This window comes from Syngnathus scovelli, chromosome 11 (assembly GCF_024217435.2).
Source record: "Syngnathus scovelli strain Florida chromosome 11, RoL_Ssco_1.2, whole genome shotgun sequence".
Taxonomy (NCBI): domain Eukaryota; kingdom Metazoa; phylum Chordata; class Actinopteri; order Syngnathiformes; family Syngnathidae; genus Syngnathus; species Syngnathus scovelli.
The window spans coordinates 5,288,378-5,302,893 of NC_090857.1; the positions used below are offsets into that span (position 1 = coordinate 5,288,378).

Below are 14,516 nucleotides of genomic sequence, written 5' to 3' on the forward strand. Positions count from 1 at the left end.
CTCAGATGAAAACAATGATTGTCTGTGTGCTTGAATCTCAACACAACTCCCTCTCTATGTAGCACAAACTGAACTGTAATTCCTCAGACAAAACTCTTCTTTTAGCAGACCGTTGGGAGAGGAAAATTTTAAACAAGAAGTTCTTTCTATGAGCCAGTTTTTAGCTACTCACGGTGCTCTTTCTGGGCGGGACCACTCTGCGGATACAAAATAAATGAGGCTACAGGTCATTAACATGGAAGTTTCGGACTTATGATTGGGGACATCTTCAGGCGTTAAGGACATAGGGCTGTCATTTGCTGTGATGGGTGATGCTGTGTGTGTGTGTGTGTGTGAAGCAGCTGCTGACTCACATGGTGACACAGGTGGGAGTTGGAGCCGAATAGTCTCTTTAAGGATTTCCAACTCTGGGAATTTACTAAAACATAATGTGTTGCCATTATAGTAACATGATAAAGAACATATGAAGAAAAAAAATGTTGCTACCTACTTGATGGGCACTGGAATGTACTCGGAGATCAACGCAAGCACATGTAGTAAAAATCTTAATTTAGTTCAGACTGTAGTTTATCACCTGCAATAAAATGAAGGGTATCAATCACATTTACGACGCTTGTAAAACAACAGAACATGTCAGTCACCAGCATGCTGACCCTTCATGGGTGTGATGAAGCTTGGTGGGATCCTTACCAGCTGCCACCAGGAGTCCAGGCTGCAGTAGGGGGGCTCCGGCTGAAGAAACATTGTGGAAATGTCTAGATGGCAAAAACGTTGTTGGGACATTGCAACTCGTGTAAGTCAGTACAAGACCCATAATTGACATTTATTAGCAAAGTGTGGACGTAAATTTTAATAGGGCCTTCAAATTCTCTCCCTAGGTTAGCGAGAGCCCACTTGTGCTGGTCTCAGAAGGTAGTGGTAACCATGAGGAAATGTTTAGTTTGTGCCAATATGCTAGCCAACATGGCAAGCCTTCATTTCTCTGAACATGCGTACCAAATTCTCAGAGACATCACATATTTTAAGAGCCTATATATTTTTTTTTAAATCCCCCATCCCAAAATTTACTATTACTAATTATAATTTTCCTCACTGGAACAGAAAGTCCTTTAAATTGACTTCATTTGAAAATGTACATGTTCAAATAGAGACCAATCAAAATACTTGTTTCAGTGCACCAGTTGCATGGAAAAATGCAAAGCACTCATCGATTGGAGTAAAAAAATAAAATAAACAGTTGGGAAGAACGTGCTGTGTACCCCTTTTTATTGCAAGCGGGAAAAAAGGTCATGTCATGAAAACCAGGCTCCCACACTGCAGCCCTCACATGAGGAAGAAGGATTTGTGAACAGCAGAGGACGACGGGAAGACGGCCAGAAAGGAGCGCAGATGGACTAATTGAAGCGATGATTTCATCAGAAGTTATAGAAAGAGAACAAAGTCTGTACAATGATAAGGGCAGAACAATAATGGCACTTAAAGACTCGAGCGGAGTCGCGAGGCGGCTGTTTGGTGTCATTCGGAGTGAAACACATCAAAACATGTTGCACAGTGGACATGGACTACAGTCCATGTGGTAGTTTCAGAATCAAAGACAGTGCTGGAAGACATGATTTGTGATTAATTATAGCGGGAGAAGACTTAAGGACCATTTCCAAATGACTAATAAAATTAACTGCTGTTGCCTTGTGGGAGGTACGCAAGTCAATGTGAACGATTTGATTAGAATTTAAAAGTCCATGACAGTGCCATTATAGCTACAATATCTAGGATCAATCCATCGCATCTTTGATCCACAAATGTACAAATTCCTTTTTCCCCACTTTTTCCATTTATTTATTACAATTTTCCAACTTTATCACATTTCCAGAGCTAAACACTCATATTTTTCCCCAACCAATTAAAACCAAGTCCAGTAGGTGACTGTGTTGAACCTGAAAGAGTCCTCAGAGTTGAGTAGAAGGGAAGGAAGATGAAGGGAAAGGACAGGTTTGAAGGTGGGTTGGGCTGTTTGATCACCCGGGGAAGGGGGGGCTACTTCCACATGAGAATATAAGCTATGTGAAATTATTATTCTTGTGTTCATTTGCTCCTCTTCTTTGCCGTCTTCTCTACTCCACATCCCCAGCGTCGTCGCCGTCTCCGTCCATTAGCAAAGCGGCGTATTTACTGGCTGAGCTGAACTTCTGAAAGAGACAACCAATCGGGCATTCTCAGCAAATTGCACTCATGCAAATTATTCAGGTACATTATTTGGTGCCTGCTGCTGTGGTTGGTTGGTCTGAATAAATTGAGGGAGGAGGAAGAGGAGCCCAAGTGCTTCGAGAACAGCCTTTAGAAACTACGACAACTGCCAGAGTTGGGTGCCCAGTGACGGACTTACAGGGATTGGGGATTCTTCGTATTTCTTTGGCTCTGGCGGTGGTCTGGCATCTCGGTCTCTTCTGTTATCCTTTCTACAGTCAGAATGAACCCGTAGGTTAACGTTCACCAGCAGGACTCGCAGCGCTTGCCAAGAATACTCAATAGCAAAACAGGAGCACAAACCATCCATTTGGATCATCTACAAGGTGCTATTGCTCAAAGTCAAAACTTATTTTCTACAGCACATGCTATGCTGTTACTGTTGTAGCACTCCAACATCCAAACTGGGGATTGTGAGCAGGTTTTGCAGGGAGTGCATTAAATAGTCCCACTGCCCGAGTTGGTAGTCCACCACATTCAAAAGAAAGGATGCATCAACAGTTGTGTAGCTTAATGTGGGCCACTCTTTGCAGATGCCCTCATGCTAGATCCCTGTCTGTTTTGGTTAACAACTTGAAGAGTTGCTAGGCTTTAAGTGGCTGACCTGTCTGCTTCCTTTCTTCGGTCTCTGTTGGGAACCTCTCCTCGCCCTGCTCCAGGCCCCGCAGGCCCACCTCGAGCCCGTGGGGGGCCTCGAACCCGGTGAGCACCGCCAGCCTTGTTCTCATCTTAAAGGACAAGCCAGGCAGTTGAGAGAACGGTTGGACGGTAAACTGTCGGCTATGCTTTCAACACACGGCAGCAGCGTGGCACTCACTGATTGAGGGGCAATGACAGACCAATTATTATATGACAGTTGCAATGTTGAGTCCAGAGAATACTGTACTGTATATTTTGCATTTTTAAATCCCTCTTTAGATAACCACAATCCAAAGAGCGAGTTTTTTTTTTTGCATATTAATAATGCCAACTGTTTAGTAGATCCGGAATTAGAGAATTGGTGCAATGTTTAGAATAAGTGAAAATAGTTTCATTTTTAAACCCCCCCCCTCCAATAAAAAAAAATAAAATAAAATCACCACCGAATCTCAGAGAAAATAATCAAATTATATCTTAAAAAAATACAATGTTATATGAACAAAAACACACGTGAGCAGATTATCAATAGAAAAATTACTTAAACTGTCAAAATTCTTGTTACAAACCCGTTAAACCAGTTCAAGGTGTACCCCGAATGCCGCCCATAGCCTGCTGGGATAGGCTTCAGCACGCCCGTGAACCGCATGAAGATAAAGCAGCTCGGAAGATGAATGAATTAATCTCCCTATTGTGGTGGATCACTGTACTTTGTGAATTGCTGCGCAAAACCTAAAGTTAATTGCCGAGACTTCAGTTGCTTCTTTGTCATCGCAGTCTTTTAAAGAAGGAGCAAGCTCCGCCAGATGTACGGAAGAAGAAAAACAAAACAGAATCTGCTAAATGCCGTTTTTTTATACTGGGTCATTTCACTTATCAAATCGTAAATTGTAAAATATCATTGTAAATTGTTTCCCCTCTGCTGTGTAGTTTTGCTAATCACAATGCTTTGCATGTGTCCAAGGCTGTACTTTGCTGAAATCCGCCACCGTGTCCCCGTGTTCAGCAAGCCTTACCCTTTCCGGATTCTCTCTCATCTGCAGAATTTGAGGAGCTAAAAAAAAAATAACAATAATAATTAGGGCATAACATTCCATAGTCCATGTACTTGGATAGACACTGAAACTTGACACTCACCTGAACTTGGGGGGAGCCGAACCAACAGGGGAGACCGGGGACCGCCCATCAGCGTCAGCAGTGCTGGTGTTGGCCGCACTTCTCTTGGCCCAGGCGTTCTCCTTGGGAGGAGGTGCTGGCATCACCTTCAACGGCTCCTTCGTGGGGGGAGGCTGTGAGGGGGGCGCGGGAGATGAAGGCTCATCTTCCCTCCCACTGAAAACCTCGTTCTCCCCGGAACGCTCGCTGTCCCGACACCGTGACGCTGGCGGGAGAAATGAAAGGCGGCTTGTGTTACTTACTCTGGACAAATTTGAAAATTAGACAAGATAATAATCTCACCTCTTCCAGAACCACTTCCTGTCTGGGAGGATTCACTTCCTGTACGAGATCTCTCTGTGTAACTTTCCTCATTTCGCCAGCTTGGGTCTCTGGTTATAAAAGATTGATATTTAGCAATCATTTCTATTTTGACGAGCAGGGCAAAGCACATACTTGTCTCGTATCTTTCGGTCAGGGCCCCGGCCCTTGTCCTCCTCCAGCTGTCTCTGGAAACTCTCTTCCTGTTTCTTCAGCCTCTCTTCAACCGCCCGTTCTTTGGCTGCCGTGTCAACTGGTTTGGCATCACCAAAAATGGAGGAGGCCCTGCCGCTGGAGGCCGGCGCAACGGCTGGGGAAGACCCACCGCTGCCGGCACTGCCGCCTTCCTCATCCTTGGGCACGCTGCGGGGCTTTAGATTCAACTTGGGCCGCTGCTGGGGAGCTGCAAGAAAGAAGCATGGTTTATTTATGGAGCAGTGAAGCGACGTAACAATTACCATATTCCAAGCTGTGCACTGACCTCTGTCCTCACGCCTCTCATCACGCCGCTCGTATCGATCCTCACTGTAACGATCCCTCTCTCCATAACGATCTCGATCGCCGAAACGGTCATTGCTACCTCGATTATCATCGTAATCTCGACGGAAGCTGCTGCCGAAAGCACGGCGGCCTCCTCCGCCACCACGGGAGTCATAGCCTAGAAAGCAGAGAGCAAAACGTGATTGAAAGTTCAACTACAAACTGAAAGACATTCTATCACAATGATTGATCTATACCAGTGAAAGCTATCCTAATGAATCTATCCCATCTCCAGGACACACGACTCACCTCTATCGTACTCTCGCCGGTCTCTGTCATCGTAGCGGTCTCGGTAGCGATCTCTTCCACCGTCATAGTCCCTTCGTGCACCGTCTCGGAAACGATCCGACTCATAGCGATCCCGTGATCCTGCAGGACATTTTAGATACATCTACTTATTCAAAACACATTTGTGTTTATAATTAATCTTTCAGTTTTAAACTGTCTATCTGTAGCTACACCAAGCTGCTCTCCTACTTGCTACTATAAATAGTTGTTCAAAGTATCTCATTCTGCACCTGGAAAAATATGTGTACTTTATTTCCGTGACATCAACAACTTAAACTATAGTCAAGTTCAAAATGTAAAATTCCAAGAAGCTAGTCGCAAATAACCACTGTGATGCAGTATTATTGCATTCCCAATCAAAATTTTAAATGTGACCTACTCTCTCCAAAGGCATCGTCTCTCCTGGGAGGCCCATCATCACTCTCCTCTCCGCTGGGCCGAGCCCTCCAGTCACTGTCTGTCTTGTCCGGGCCCATGTCCGCCATTCTCCCACCGCGGTCTCGACCTCCCATCATTCCGCTGTCTCTCTCTAAAGTACAAAATGGAACACATCATCAACAGGATTAAATTGGATTAAATCACATCACAGACTTTAGGGGGAAAAAAAGATTAACTTTATACCTTTATCATTTGACTGGTCTGCTATATCTACACGGATCCTTCGGTTTCCCAGGTTCTTTGGTTATAAACAAAATGGCACATTAGAAAGACATTTGCAATCATGTCTGCTACAAATTCATCTACATGGTGTGTTGCCTCACCTCCTCATTGAGACTTAAGGCCCTCAGGAGAGAGTCCACATCATCAAACTCTGCATAGCCAAAACCCTTCAACCTTTCATGGTTGCTAGGTTCACGGGGCAGACGCACTGCACTGATCTAGAGAAGCAGAACAGACTCAATACGTTGGTAACTTGGGGCAGCATTGGGACAAACAAACGCTCACAAACATCACGTGCAATTGATTATCTTAAGACCGCAGGTTGATTGAGTCGTTCCATTTCTGAACAGCATGTTAAGTATTTGCTTACTGCCAAGCCGCGGAAGAAGTCTTTGATGGATTCTTCAGTGACATCATAGGGCAGGTTGCCAAGAAAGGCGGTGTACGGCGGGCTGCGGGGCAGACGGGACCGGTCGATATTGGGCTCACGAGCTGAACGGGGTGCCGTGGGCAGGCTGGACCGATCAATGGGCGGGGCCCGGAACGAATCCTCATCTGTGTGCCATGAAGTTGACACTGAAAAGATGGACAGAGGGAAACCAGATCACTCTACCGTTTCATTATTTCTCTTTAAGATTCAAAACAACATTCCAATTTCACAGAAGGGGACTGATTATTGGCTTGAACAAAAAAAAAAAATATCTTCTCCATTTCAACACGTGCTCACCATCTCCATCCAAGTCAACCGTTTCATCAGCCCAGCTAGTGGTTTTGGCAGGGTAGCTGGGAGCCGGTGCACTGCCTCCGCCGCTTTGGTCTGCCAAGAAGTCGGTGAGAGTGATGGTCTTCCCCTTCTTGTTCTTTTTCTTAGCTAAGGGGAGACCAATAGAGACATTGACGTTGCAAGCTGTGACAAAAACAGCATTGGAAAAGGCTGGTAGTGGTTGTGACAGCCAACCAGAAATCATCCATTCTATACTGTCTGAACGGCAAGCGAAGTCGATTTGGCTTTGATCAGAGGCAGAAAAGCGTGCACGCAAGTTCTAGGAGTCATAACATTCTTTACGTGATACTGCACACAAATAGAGTAGGATGTTGTTCGACTGCAAATTAAATCAAAGAAATTGACAGCACTGACACAAAAGACGCTAGGCGAGAACTTTATTGCTAACTTTTATGAATGAGCCAAGAGAGAGGACCAACACGTGGCAGTCAAAAAACATGATTCATATAGGAGACTCTTCTGGCGATGCTAGCCGCAGCTTAGTCAGCACAAGGCGTGCTGACGGGGAGCGTATGGCTGCTGCGCTGGCTAGCTTTTACGGCCTAGCTCACGTCGCGGCGCCACGAATCAAGTGCGCAGTCGTCGCAGCAATATTGGACCGGAAAAGACTGTCGGATGGCCCGACGATTAAAAGCTACCACCGATATGTGGCATTCGAGCGAAAGCGCTAGAGCTGACCGGTCTTAATTTAGCACTGACGCCGAGGAGAGCGACTGCACACGTGGGGAGAGTCCTCTGATAGCCCAGGCTGGTTGGCCCAACCCCTCCTCCACTAAACGCGCTTGCTGCTTCGTGTGCTCCGAGCATTAGCTAGCCGTTTGCTAACACGTCATATAGCAACCGGAGGCTTATTATACAACGCTTGTTAATAAACTAATAAGTGCTAAAAAATGAGTCCCCGATTTGTTGCTTTTGAACAACAACACCAAAACACAAATAACGTGTAAAATGTTCAAATTGAGCTGATCGTTGCTTCGTGCAGTTCCCCTCCTTCGGCGGTTTCGGAAGCACCGGCTTAAAAATAGCAACAGACCTAGTTTCCGCACGAGACGACGACGGGGAAGTGAGCGAAGATGTACTCGCAACTTTAAAACATAAAGTGGCCGCTTATTCGTTGTGAAAACCGGCGGAATTTCACCGGAACCGACCCTGTCGGTTCACCCACATAAACCTCACCTGACGCCGCCATGTTGAAGAGCGAGTTCGCGGTAGTTCCCGGATGAAGGCGTCAGCGGGTTATTGTCGGGAGCGCGCATTTGCGTTCACGAGCTCAGCTACTCGCCTCCCTTGGCCAGCATCTCCATCATGGTATTGTTGGCGTGCACCAAAGGGAGGCTGCAAAAGTACTTATACTCTTGTGTAAAAAAAGAAAAAAGAAAAAGAAAAAAAGTAGCTACTTAAATCTTGTACTTGTACTATTTTTTTTAAAATATATAAATCAGATTGAAAGAGCTGTGGCTTAACGGATTCCGATCCTTCAACTCTGGCCATGACTAAATGCTTTAAATATTCAAGTAAACAATGGAACTCTTTATTCTGGGTTTCACTAATGGCTGTAGAAGGGCCCATGTGATTTTTATTGTGACTGCACAAAATGACCTATTCTATCTTATTATCCATGCTTCGTGTTATTAGAATTGACTAACTGCAAAGTACAAAAACACTAGTCTTCTAAAATACAGCATATTGGTAAATTGTGTACGGATTTCAGATTTGTAGAGATTAAAATCGCAAGTGAGGGGGTGAAATGGGGATATTTAAAAAAAAAAAGAAAAAAAACTGCCACAAAAACATGCCTGTGCGTCTTAGGTGTTTTGAGTTCAGCGCTCTCTAGTGGCCAAAAATCAAAAGCTTCAATGCACAAAGAGGTGCCACGGTGGCTCTTTTCAACAGGACTCAAGGGACAATTCATTAGGTATACTTGCACACTTAGTTGTTACTTGCATGTAACCTCCTATTCAATACAACTATACCAATGTAAATAATCAGTTTTCATATTTTATCACAAAAATACACCAGTAGTCAGCACTGTTGGTCAACAAATTGTTTTATTGCTTAGTCAGGGTTGCACAGGAACTTTGGCCGACCGCTCATTGGATTGCATCTTGAAGCCTGTACGCAACACAAATCAAATATATGTTGATGGTCACAAAAATATTTTAACTCACTTTGAACAATTTTTGCATCTACTTGATCATCAACTTCTGAGGAGCACTCAGACATGTTTGGACTTATGTTACTTGAAACTTACTTGAAATCGCCGCCGTCCAGTAGGGTCTTGTAGGTCTGGATCTCAGCTTCCAGTTTCACCTTGAGGTTGAGCAGAGCCTCGTACTCTTGCGTCTGCTGGTTGATGTTAGCGCGCAGGTTTCCGAGCTCATCCTCCAGACGTAGGAGGATAGCGTTATACTTCTCCATTTCTATGTTGTTCCGGAGCTCTGTGTTGCGTAGTGTGTCTTCTAGGGAGGCTTTCTGATAATTCATCATAAAACAACCATGAGATGTTTGAGAGGGATTTTAGTATCATTCAACTGGATGATAATCAAAATGGATCCAAATACAAAACACGAATCCTTACTAAGCTCTGTTGAGACGCCAGTTCGATTTCTAGAGTTTGTATCTGTCTGCTTAAGTCACCCCTCTCCACTTGGGCACCCTGGAGCGCTTCTGTGTTCTGTGATACTTGCGCCACAACTTCTGCTGTCTAAAGTGGAGAGGAGGAAGAACATCACACATATCAACGTGAACTTTGTTGAGCAATCACAGCATCATCGTCTTACCTGATTTTCATGCCAGCGTTTGAGATCTTCTGCATTTTTCAGTGCGATCTTCTCGTAGTTGCCCCTCACGTCCGCCATGATCTGGGACAAGTCGTGACCTTTGGGGGCGTCGACATCCACTTGCACACCTGACTGGGAAATCTGATTCCTCAACTCCCTCACCTCCTACAACAACAACAACAAAAAACGCACACACTTTGTAGTTGACTCCAAAGAATGAACTGCAATTGTTTCTGCACTGTCCACTTACATTTTCATGATTCCTCTTAAGGTAATCAAGCTCTTCCTTCACGGCTTCAATCTCGCTCTCAATGTTCATCCTGCTCATGTTGGTGTCGTCGATGACTTTCTTTAGCCCGGAAATGTCGGCCTCCACCGACTGGCGAATGGCCAGCTCTGTGTCATACCTGGACAAACCAACACTCTATTACAAACAAGCTTCAAGCTAATTCATTCTCCAAGCTAATTTTTTCTATGTTTTGGATAAAAATAACAAAACAATTTTACATTCATGAGATTCATCCCTCGTGTTTTCAGAATGTCTCACAAGGGCGGGTGGAATTGTTTTGTCCGCCTTGGCAAGGCCAAATGACATGTGACTAGGAAGCCTTGAATCACCACATTTATAGAACCTTGAATGGGCGCCTGAAGACAAAACCACATACTTGACTTTGAAGTCATCAGCAGCCAAACGAGAGTTGTCAATCTGGAGCACCAGACGAGCGTTCTCCGATATCTTGTCGAAGATCTGAGAAGAAAAAACAAGTGTCAGTTGGTGTTGCAAACTTTATTCTGTTCATATTCCTATTGGGAGTCATGGGGATTCGTTCTTCATATTGTGTCCAATAATCTGCAGATGTGATTTGGATCTCCACATCTGTTCAAGCGACAGTGTCCAATTACACAAAAGGAATCATGGAAGAGAAGGAAGAATGTTCCACTGGAAAAAAGAGACTTTTCCTTACGAAAAAGAGTTGCATAAATCAAATGTGTTTATATGTTTACGTGAGTGGAGGAGTTTGAATTCTTTGTGGGTGGGAGCGGATTTATTTTATAAGCACGGTATCCTGTCTGGCCGGAAAGGGGAAACACAAAACAGTTGAGGGAAAAGTGAAAAATGTGAAATTTGTGGCATTTGGAGAAAATATGTGACATTTGACTCTTGCTGAGTGAAGCTGATTGTTATGCAAGCAGAACGCTCACGCGCATATACATCGACACACACGCCGGGAGGACAAGGTCTTTTGTGTCGTCTTTACCACACATCTGTTTCACATTGGGGCCCACGGACATGGGTGGGGAGGGGGGGAGTGGCATAGAATGTCAATTACACACGGCGCCATTTGGGGAACTGTTGTATGTGGAAGTTTCTACCCTCGTGTTGGTGACTCATCAAGGGAAGTCATGAACAACTTTTTGATGGGGGTGGGGTGGTCAGAACCACACCCTTCATTCTCATGCAAGAAATATCATAACTGGTAAAAGATATTTTAGAAAGAAATGCACTTCTTTGCATTTGGCATTGACTGAAGAAGCTTTTCTGGGTCTCATTCACAAACGTGCAGGTTATCTTCACTGTCTTAATAATGTGATATTAGATGAAAATGATTCTGGTTCTGATCGGACTGCTTGTCACACCAACCTGTTGACGGAGGTCTTCAATGATGGGTTCATACTTGCTGTAGTCTCTCAAGTCAGGCCCTCCGGTCTTCAGCGCCTGCCTGATCTTCATCTCCAGTTCCTGGTTGGCCTGCTCCAGGTTCTTCACCGTCTCAAGGTAGTTGGCCAGACGATCGTTGAGGTTCTGCATGGCTCCCTTCTCGTTGCCTGTGATGCCCGCTCCCATGCCGCTGCCCGCTGCCATGGAGCCGCTGACACCCAAACCTAAACCAGCAACCATACCGCTGCCCATTTTGTTTGAAGAACGCAGGGAAGGTACAGAGGAGACGCGGACGTCCTGGGAACCGCCATAGGTGCTGAAGGCACGGTAGCGGGGTTGAACGTGGGATGCAGAGATCTGCTGAACGTTGGTTCTTCTGAAGCTCATGATGATGAAGTTTCTGTGTTACGGAGAAGAAGAGGAGAAGTTGACACTCGGTGCTGGTCGGCGTCAGAAGAGACGATGGCAGTGGGAAGTGGGGAATTTATACTCCGCCTCCTTCCCCCCTCAATCTCAGTTGGCCTTTTTTAGACCCAGCCCACATGAGCATCGCCCCATTTTTCATTTCCTGCTCTCTCTCACGCTCTCCTTTGCCCACATGTTTCCTTTTCTAACCTGGTGTGTCTTCAATCGCCATGGAAACGTACAAAGCATATTATATGCAACAAACCCTGCATGAGCAATGCAAATCAGTTTGGTTGAGAGCAAGAGAGAGAGAGAGAGAGAGCATAGGCAAATGAGAGAAGTGTAAGGTTACATAATCTTTAACAGAAAAATGAAAGAACTTGGCAAAAACAACCAAATGCTTTTGTTTTACCCATAAAAGGAATAATGCCCGCTTTTCATTACAGCCTCCAGCCCTGGTCAGCCAGGCACAGACGTAAAACCATTTTGCCATATGCAAAATGCAAAAAAAAAAAAGTTTAAGCTCTGTGAAATAAACACAATGTTAACCAACAAATGTGCAAAGTTGACTTGTGATTGCTTAACCCTTTCAGGGATAGCTATCATTACATTTCAACACAAACAAAATGTACACAGTGAAGACAATAACTGTTCCCACATTCACAAAGAAAATCCAAAGCACACAAGCTTCCGAGATATCCCGGGGGCTGTGGAAAAGCTGAGATGCACAAAGCCAGCGCGTTAGCTGATACCGTGCTCACAATACAATCACAAACAAAACACAGATAAAGGACACCTTTGTTCACCAATCACATTGTATCGGTTGATCCGCGCATATCGGGTCGTCTATTGATACAATAACTACTGAAGACGTGGCTTCACCTTTGATAGAAGAAAGCAGAGAGGACTTTTGAGAAACAACAGCTGACATCACATGGATCAACAGGTTGACAGAAATATGAAATTGAAAACTCTCCTAAACACAGCACTTAATTTTCAAGGGGTTTGCTCAGATGCTGAGTCATGTGTGCAAAGCCACAGCTCTCTCAAGACATTTAGCAGGTTGTTTATTTATTCATTATTTGTCTTCTCATAGTGAATGGGTCCCCCTCCCCTCGCCCAAAAAAGCTGATAGCACTTTCAATGAAAACCAAAGCAACACGGTGCCTTCAGGAATGTGGCCTCCTTGGCCCTTGAATTAAACTTTCACCTCTGCACTTTTATTATTATTATTGTTATTATTTTATTTTGCATTTAACTCTGCAACATCAACAACTTTCAAGATTGTCCAGATTTCAGCGTCATTCACTAGCTCATTAACCAAAGGAAAAAATTGTGGAAAATCCAGCTTGTGAAGTGGAGAGCGAGATATAAAGAGGAACGATAAATTAAATCCGCATGACTCAACCCGCGTGACAGCGTTGCGGTTGTCGTTATTTGAATGGAAAAAACCTGACAACATTTTGCTTCACCATCACAACCCCCAAACAAACAAACCAGGATCTTCTTAACTCTTCCCTTGATAAGGCTGGAGTAGCAGCGGTCATTGTCTTAGTCAATTGGAAATAAATGATTGCAGTATTTGATGCACTTCATTAAAACGTGTCCCTCAAAGAACAAAGTTGCTGTGCAGCTTTAGTGTTCAAGTTACCTCGTGAGAGCATAATCTGTGTCTTCATCAGGCTCACATTCACTTAAAAAAAAAACACAAACAAGATCAAAAGAGTTGCTTCAGTGATTTTTTTCCTGTCTTGTTTTTCAAGGCAAACCAATTGAGGGATGAGGTAGTAGCGCCCTCTCTTGGTAGTGTTATAATTGCAGTACACATGCACTCTCCGTCTGCAGTCACTGGGTGGCAGACGTCAGAAAGAAACAGTATCAAGTCGGCGACCCATTGACAAAGTGAGTTTTAGTGACCTCCACAGGGAAGATTTGGTATTGCATAGCCTGAGCAACAATGGCTCCATGAACTACTGTATGAGGAGGCAAGGCAAAATTCACTTTTTATTCATAACATTTGTCAGAATTGTTTTAAGTATCATTACGACAAAAAATGTCATAGGCTATTAAATAATCATAGCTGCTGAAATACTAACAAATTTGAGAAACTATTTGCATGCTATGCCTTATGATAAATAGTTATATATACCTCATCTTGAACCTTTTTTATTTGCTTTATTGCCTGTATAACTTTTAATTGACTTCATCATCCTCGTTGACTTGTAACGCGTATGCGAGTCCTTCGGAACATTCCTCACTTAGTGTGTCACTTCACACATTTATACAAACCATTACACCAGTGCCCTCTTAATAAACTTGCGATAAGACATCTTGGCCTCTCAGCCCATGCTCTTACTTTCCTGATGAAGAAATACAAATAAAAAATTATTTCATGTTTGAAGTAAACAATGCATATGTATCATACAATTACACACATTTGTGTACAAGTGGTTCCACTGTGATCACATTTTGTGGAATGTCATGCAAAACAAATTTGTCAAAAGTCTCTTTACCCAGTGGATGATCTGTATTTTTTCCTTTTGTTGGTTTTTACGGGTAATTTTAAAGCTATTTAAGACTTAAGGTGGGACAAGAAAAATGCCACTTTGTTTGCTCTCCACAGGCTGATAAAGAAGGAATGTTCATGCTTCCATATTATTGAGCATACTGCCCATAAAAGTCCACTTAACTCTTCAAGATTCAAGATTCAAGAGTTTTTTATTCGCCATGTTTGAGCGTGCCAAACAAGGAATTTGACTTCGGTAAATCACAGCCTCTGTTCAACATTTAGGTGACTAACAACAACACTCAGGACATGTGAAAAACGAAAGATATTCTCAAACATCCCCTGATCTTAAACTGATCTTAAACTCCCAAGAGGGCAAGGAAAAACTCAAAACTCCAGCTAGGGGAAATGAGAAACCTTGAGAAGAGACCACAAATGGGATGCTTCTTTAATCCCGTTAAAAGTATTTTATGACAATGACAGTTAAACTATTCATTGGGTAAAAATATGTTTGTCACATTTCTGAGACATACAATC

At 43.8% G+C, this 14,516-nt stretch overlaps 2 protein-coding genes across 4 annotated transcripts; both read right to left on the minus strand.

Annotated features, from left to right (window-relative positions):
- Positions 1-1,249: 1,249 nt before the first annotated feature.
- On the minus strand, positions 1,250-7,953 carry eif4ba (eukaryotic translation initiation factor 4Ba). 3 transcript variants are annotated; one of them, XM_049734512.1, is made up of 15 exons: positions 7,805-7,953; positions 6,572-6,715; positions 6,215-6,420; positions 5,946-6,062; positions 5,806-5,860; positions 5,564-5,713; positions 5,146-5,265; positions 4,838-5,014; positions 4,492-4,759; positions 4,339-4,427; positions 4,018-4,261; positions 3,897-3,934; positions 2,849-2,972; positions 2,384-2,456; positions 1,250-2,186 (listed from the first exon to the last, which is right to left on the minus strand). In XM_049734512.1, the coding sequence occupies exons 1-15, from the start codon at positions 7,815-7,817 to the stop codon at positions 2,112-2,114; spliced, it is 1,893 nt and encodes a 630-aa protein (XP_049590469.1). In that variant the 5' UTR covers positions 7,818-7,953; the 3' UTR covers positions 1,250-2,111. The 3 variants fall into 3 exon arrangements, with proteins under 3 accessions (XP_049590469.1, XP_049590470.1, XP_049590471.1); XM_049734513.1 differs by lacking the exon at positions 2,849-2,972; XM_049734514.2 differs by lacking the exons at positions 2,384-2,456; positions 2,849-2,972 and having other exon boundaries at positions 7,805-7,952.
- A 704-nt stretch (positions 7,954-8,657) lies between these two features.
- Positions 8,658-11,544, minus strand: LOC125977682 (keratin, type I cytoskeletal 18). The gene is made up of 7 exons (XM_049734517.2): positions 11,051-11,544; positions 10,074-10,156; positions 9,659-9,815; positions 9,409-9,573; positions 9,207-9,332; positions 8,880-9,100; positions 8,658-8,740 (listed from the first exon to the last, which is right to left on the minus strand). The coding sequence occupies exons 1-7, from the start codon at positions 11,453-11,455 to the stop codon at positions 8,719-8,721; spliced, it is 1,179 nt and encodes a 392-aa protein (XP_049590474.1). The 5' UTR covers positions 11,456-11,544; the 3' UTR covers positions 8,658-8,718.
- Between the last annotated feature and the right edge of the window lie 2,972 nt (positions 11,545-14,516).

Bases quoted from the DNA above. Each gene is read 5' to 3' on its own strand.
- LOC125977682 (XM_049734517.2), bottom strand. From the start codon at position 11,455: ATGAGCTTCAGAAGAACCAACGTTCAGCAGATCTCTGCATCCCACGTT. The intron at 10,157-11,050 runs GTTGGTGTGACA...TTTTCTTCTCAG, and splicing joins TTGAAGACCTCCGTCAACAG to ATCTTCGACAAGATATCGGA. The intron at 9,101-9,206 runs GTAAGGATTCGT...ATGAATTATCAG, and splicing joins TGGCGTCTCAACAGAGCTTA to AAAGCCTCCCTAGAAGACAC.
- eif4ba (XM_049734512.1), bottom strand. The intron at 6,421-6,571 runs GTGAGCACGTGT...CCATCTTTTCAG, and splicing joins GGTTGACTTGGATGGAGATG to TGTCAACTTCATGGCACACA. The intron at 6,063-6,214 runs GTAAGCAAATAC...CTGCTTCTCTAG, and splicing joins ACTTCTTCCGCGGCTTGGCA to ATCAGTGCAGTGCGTCTGCC.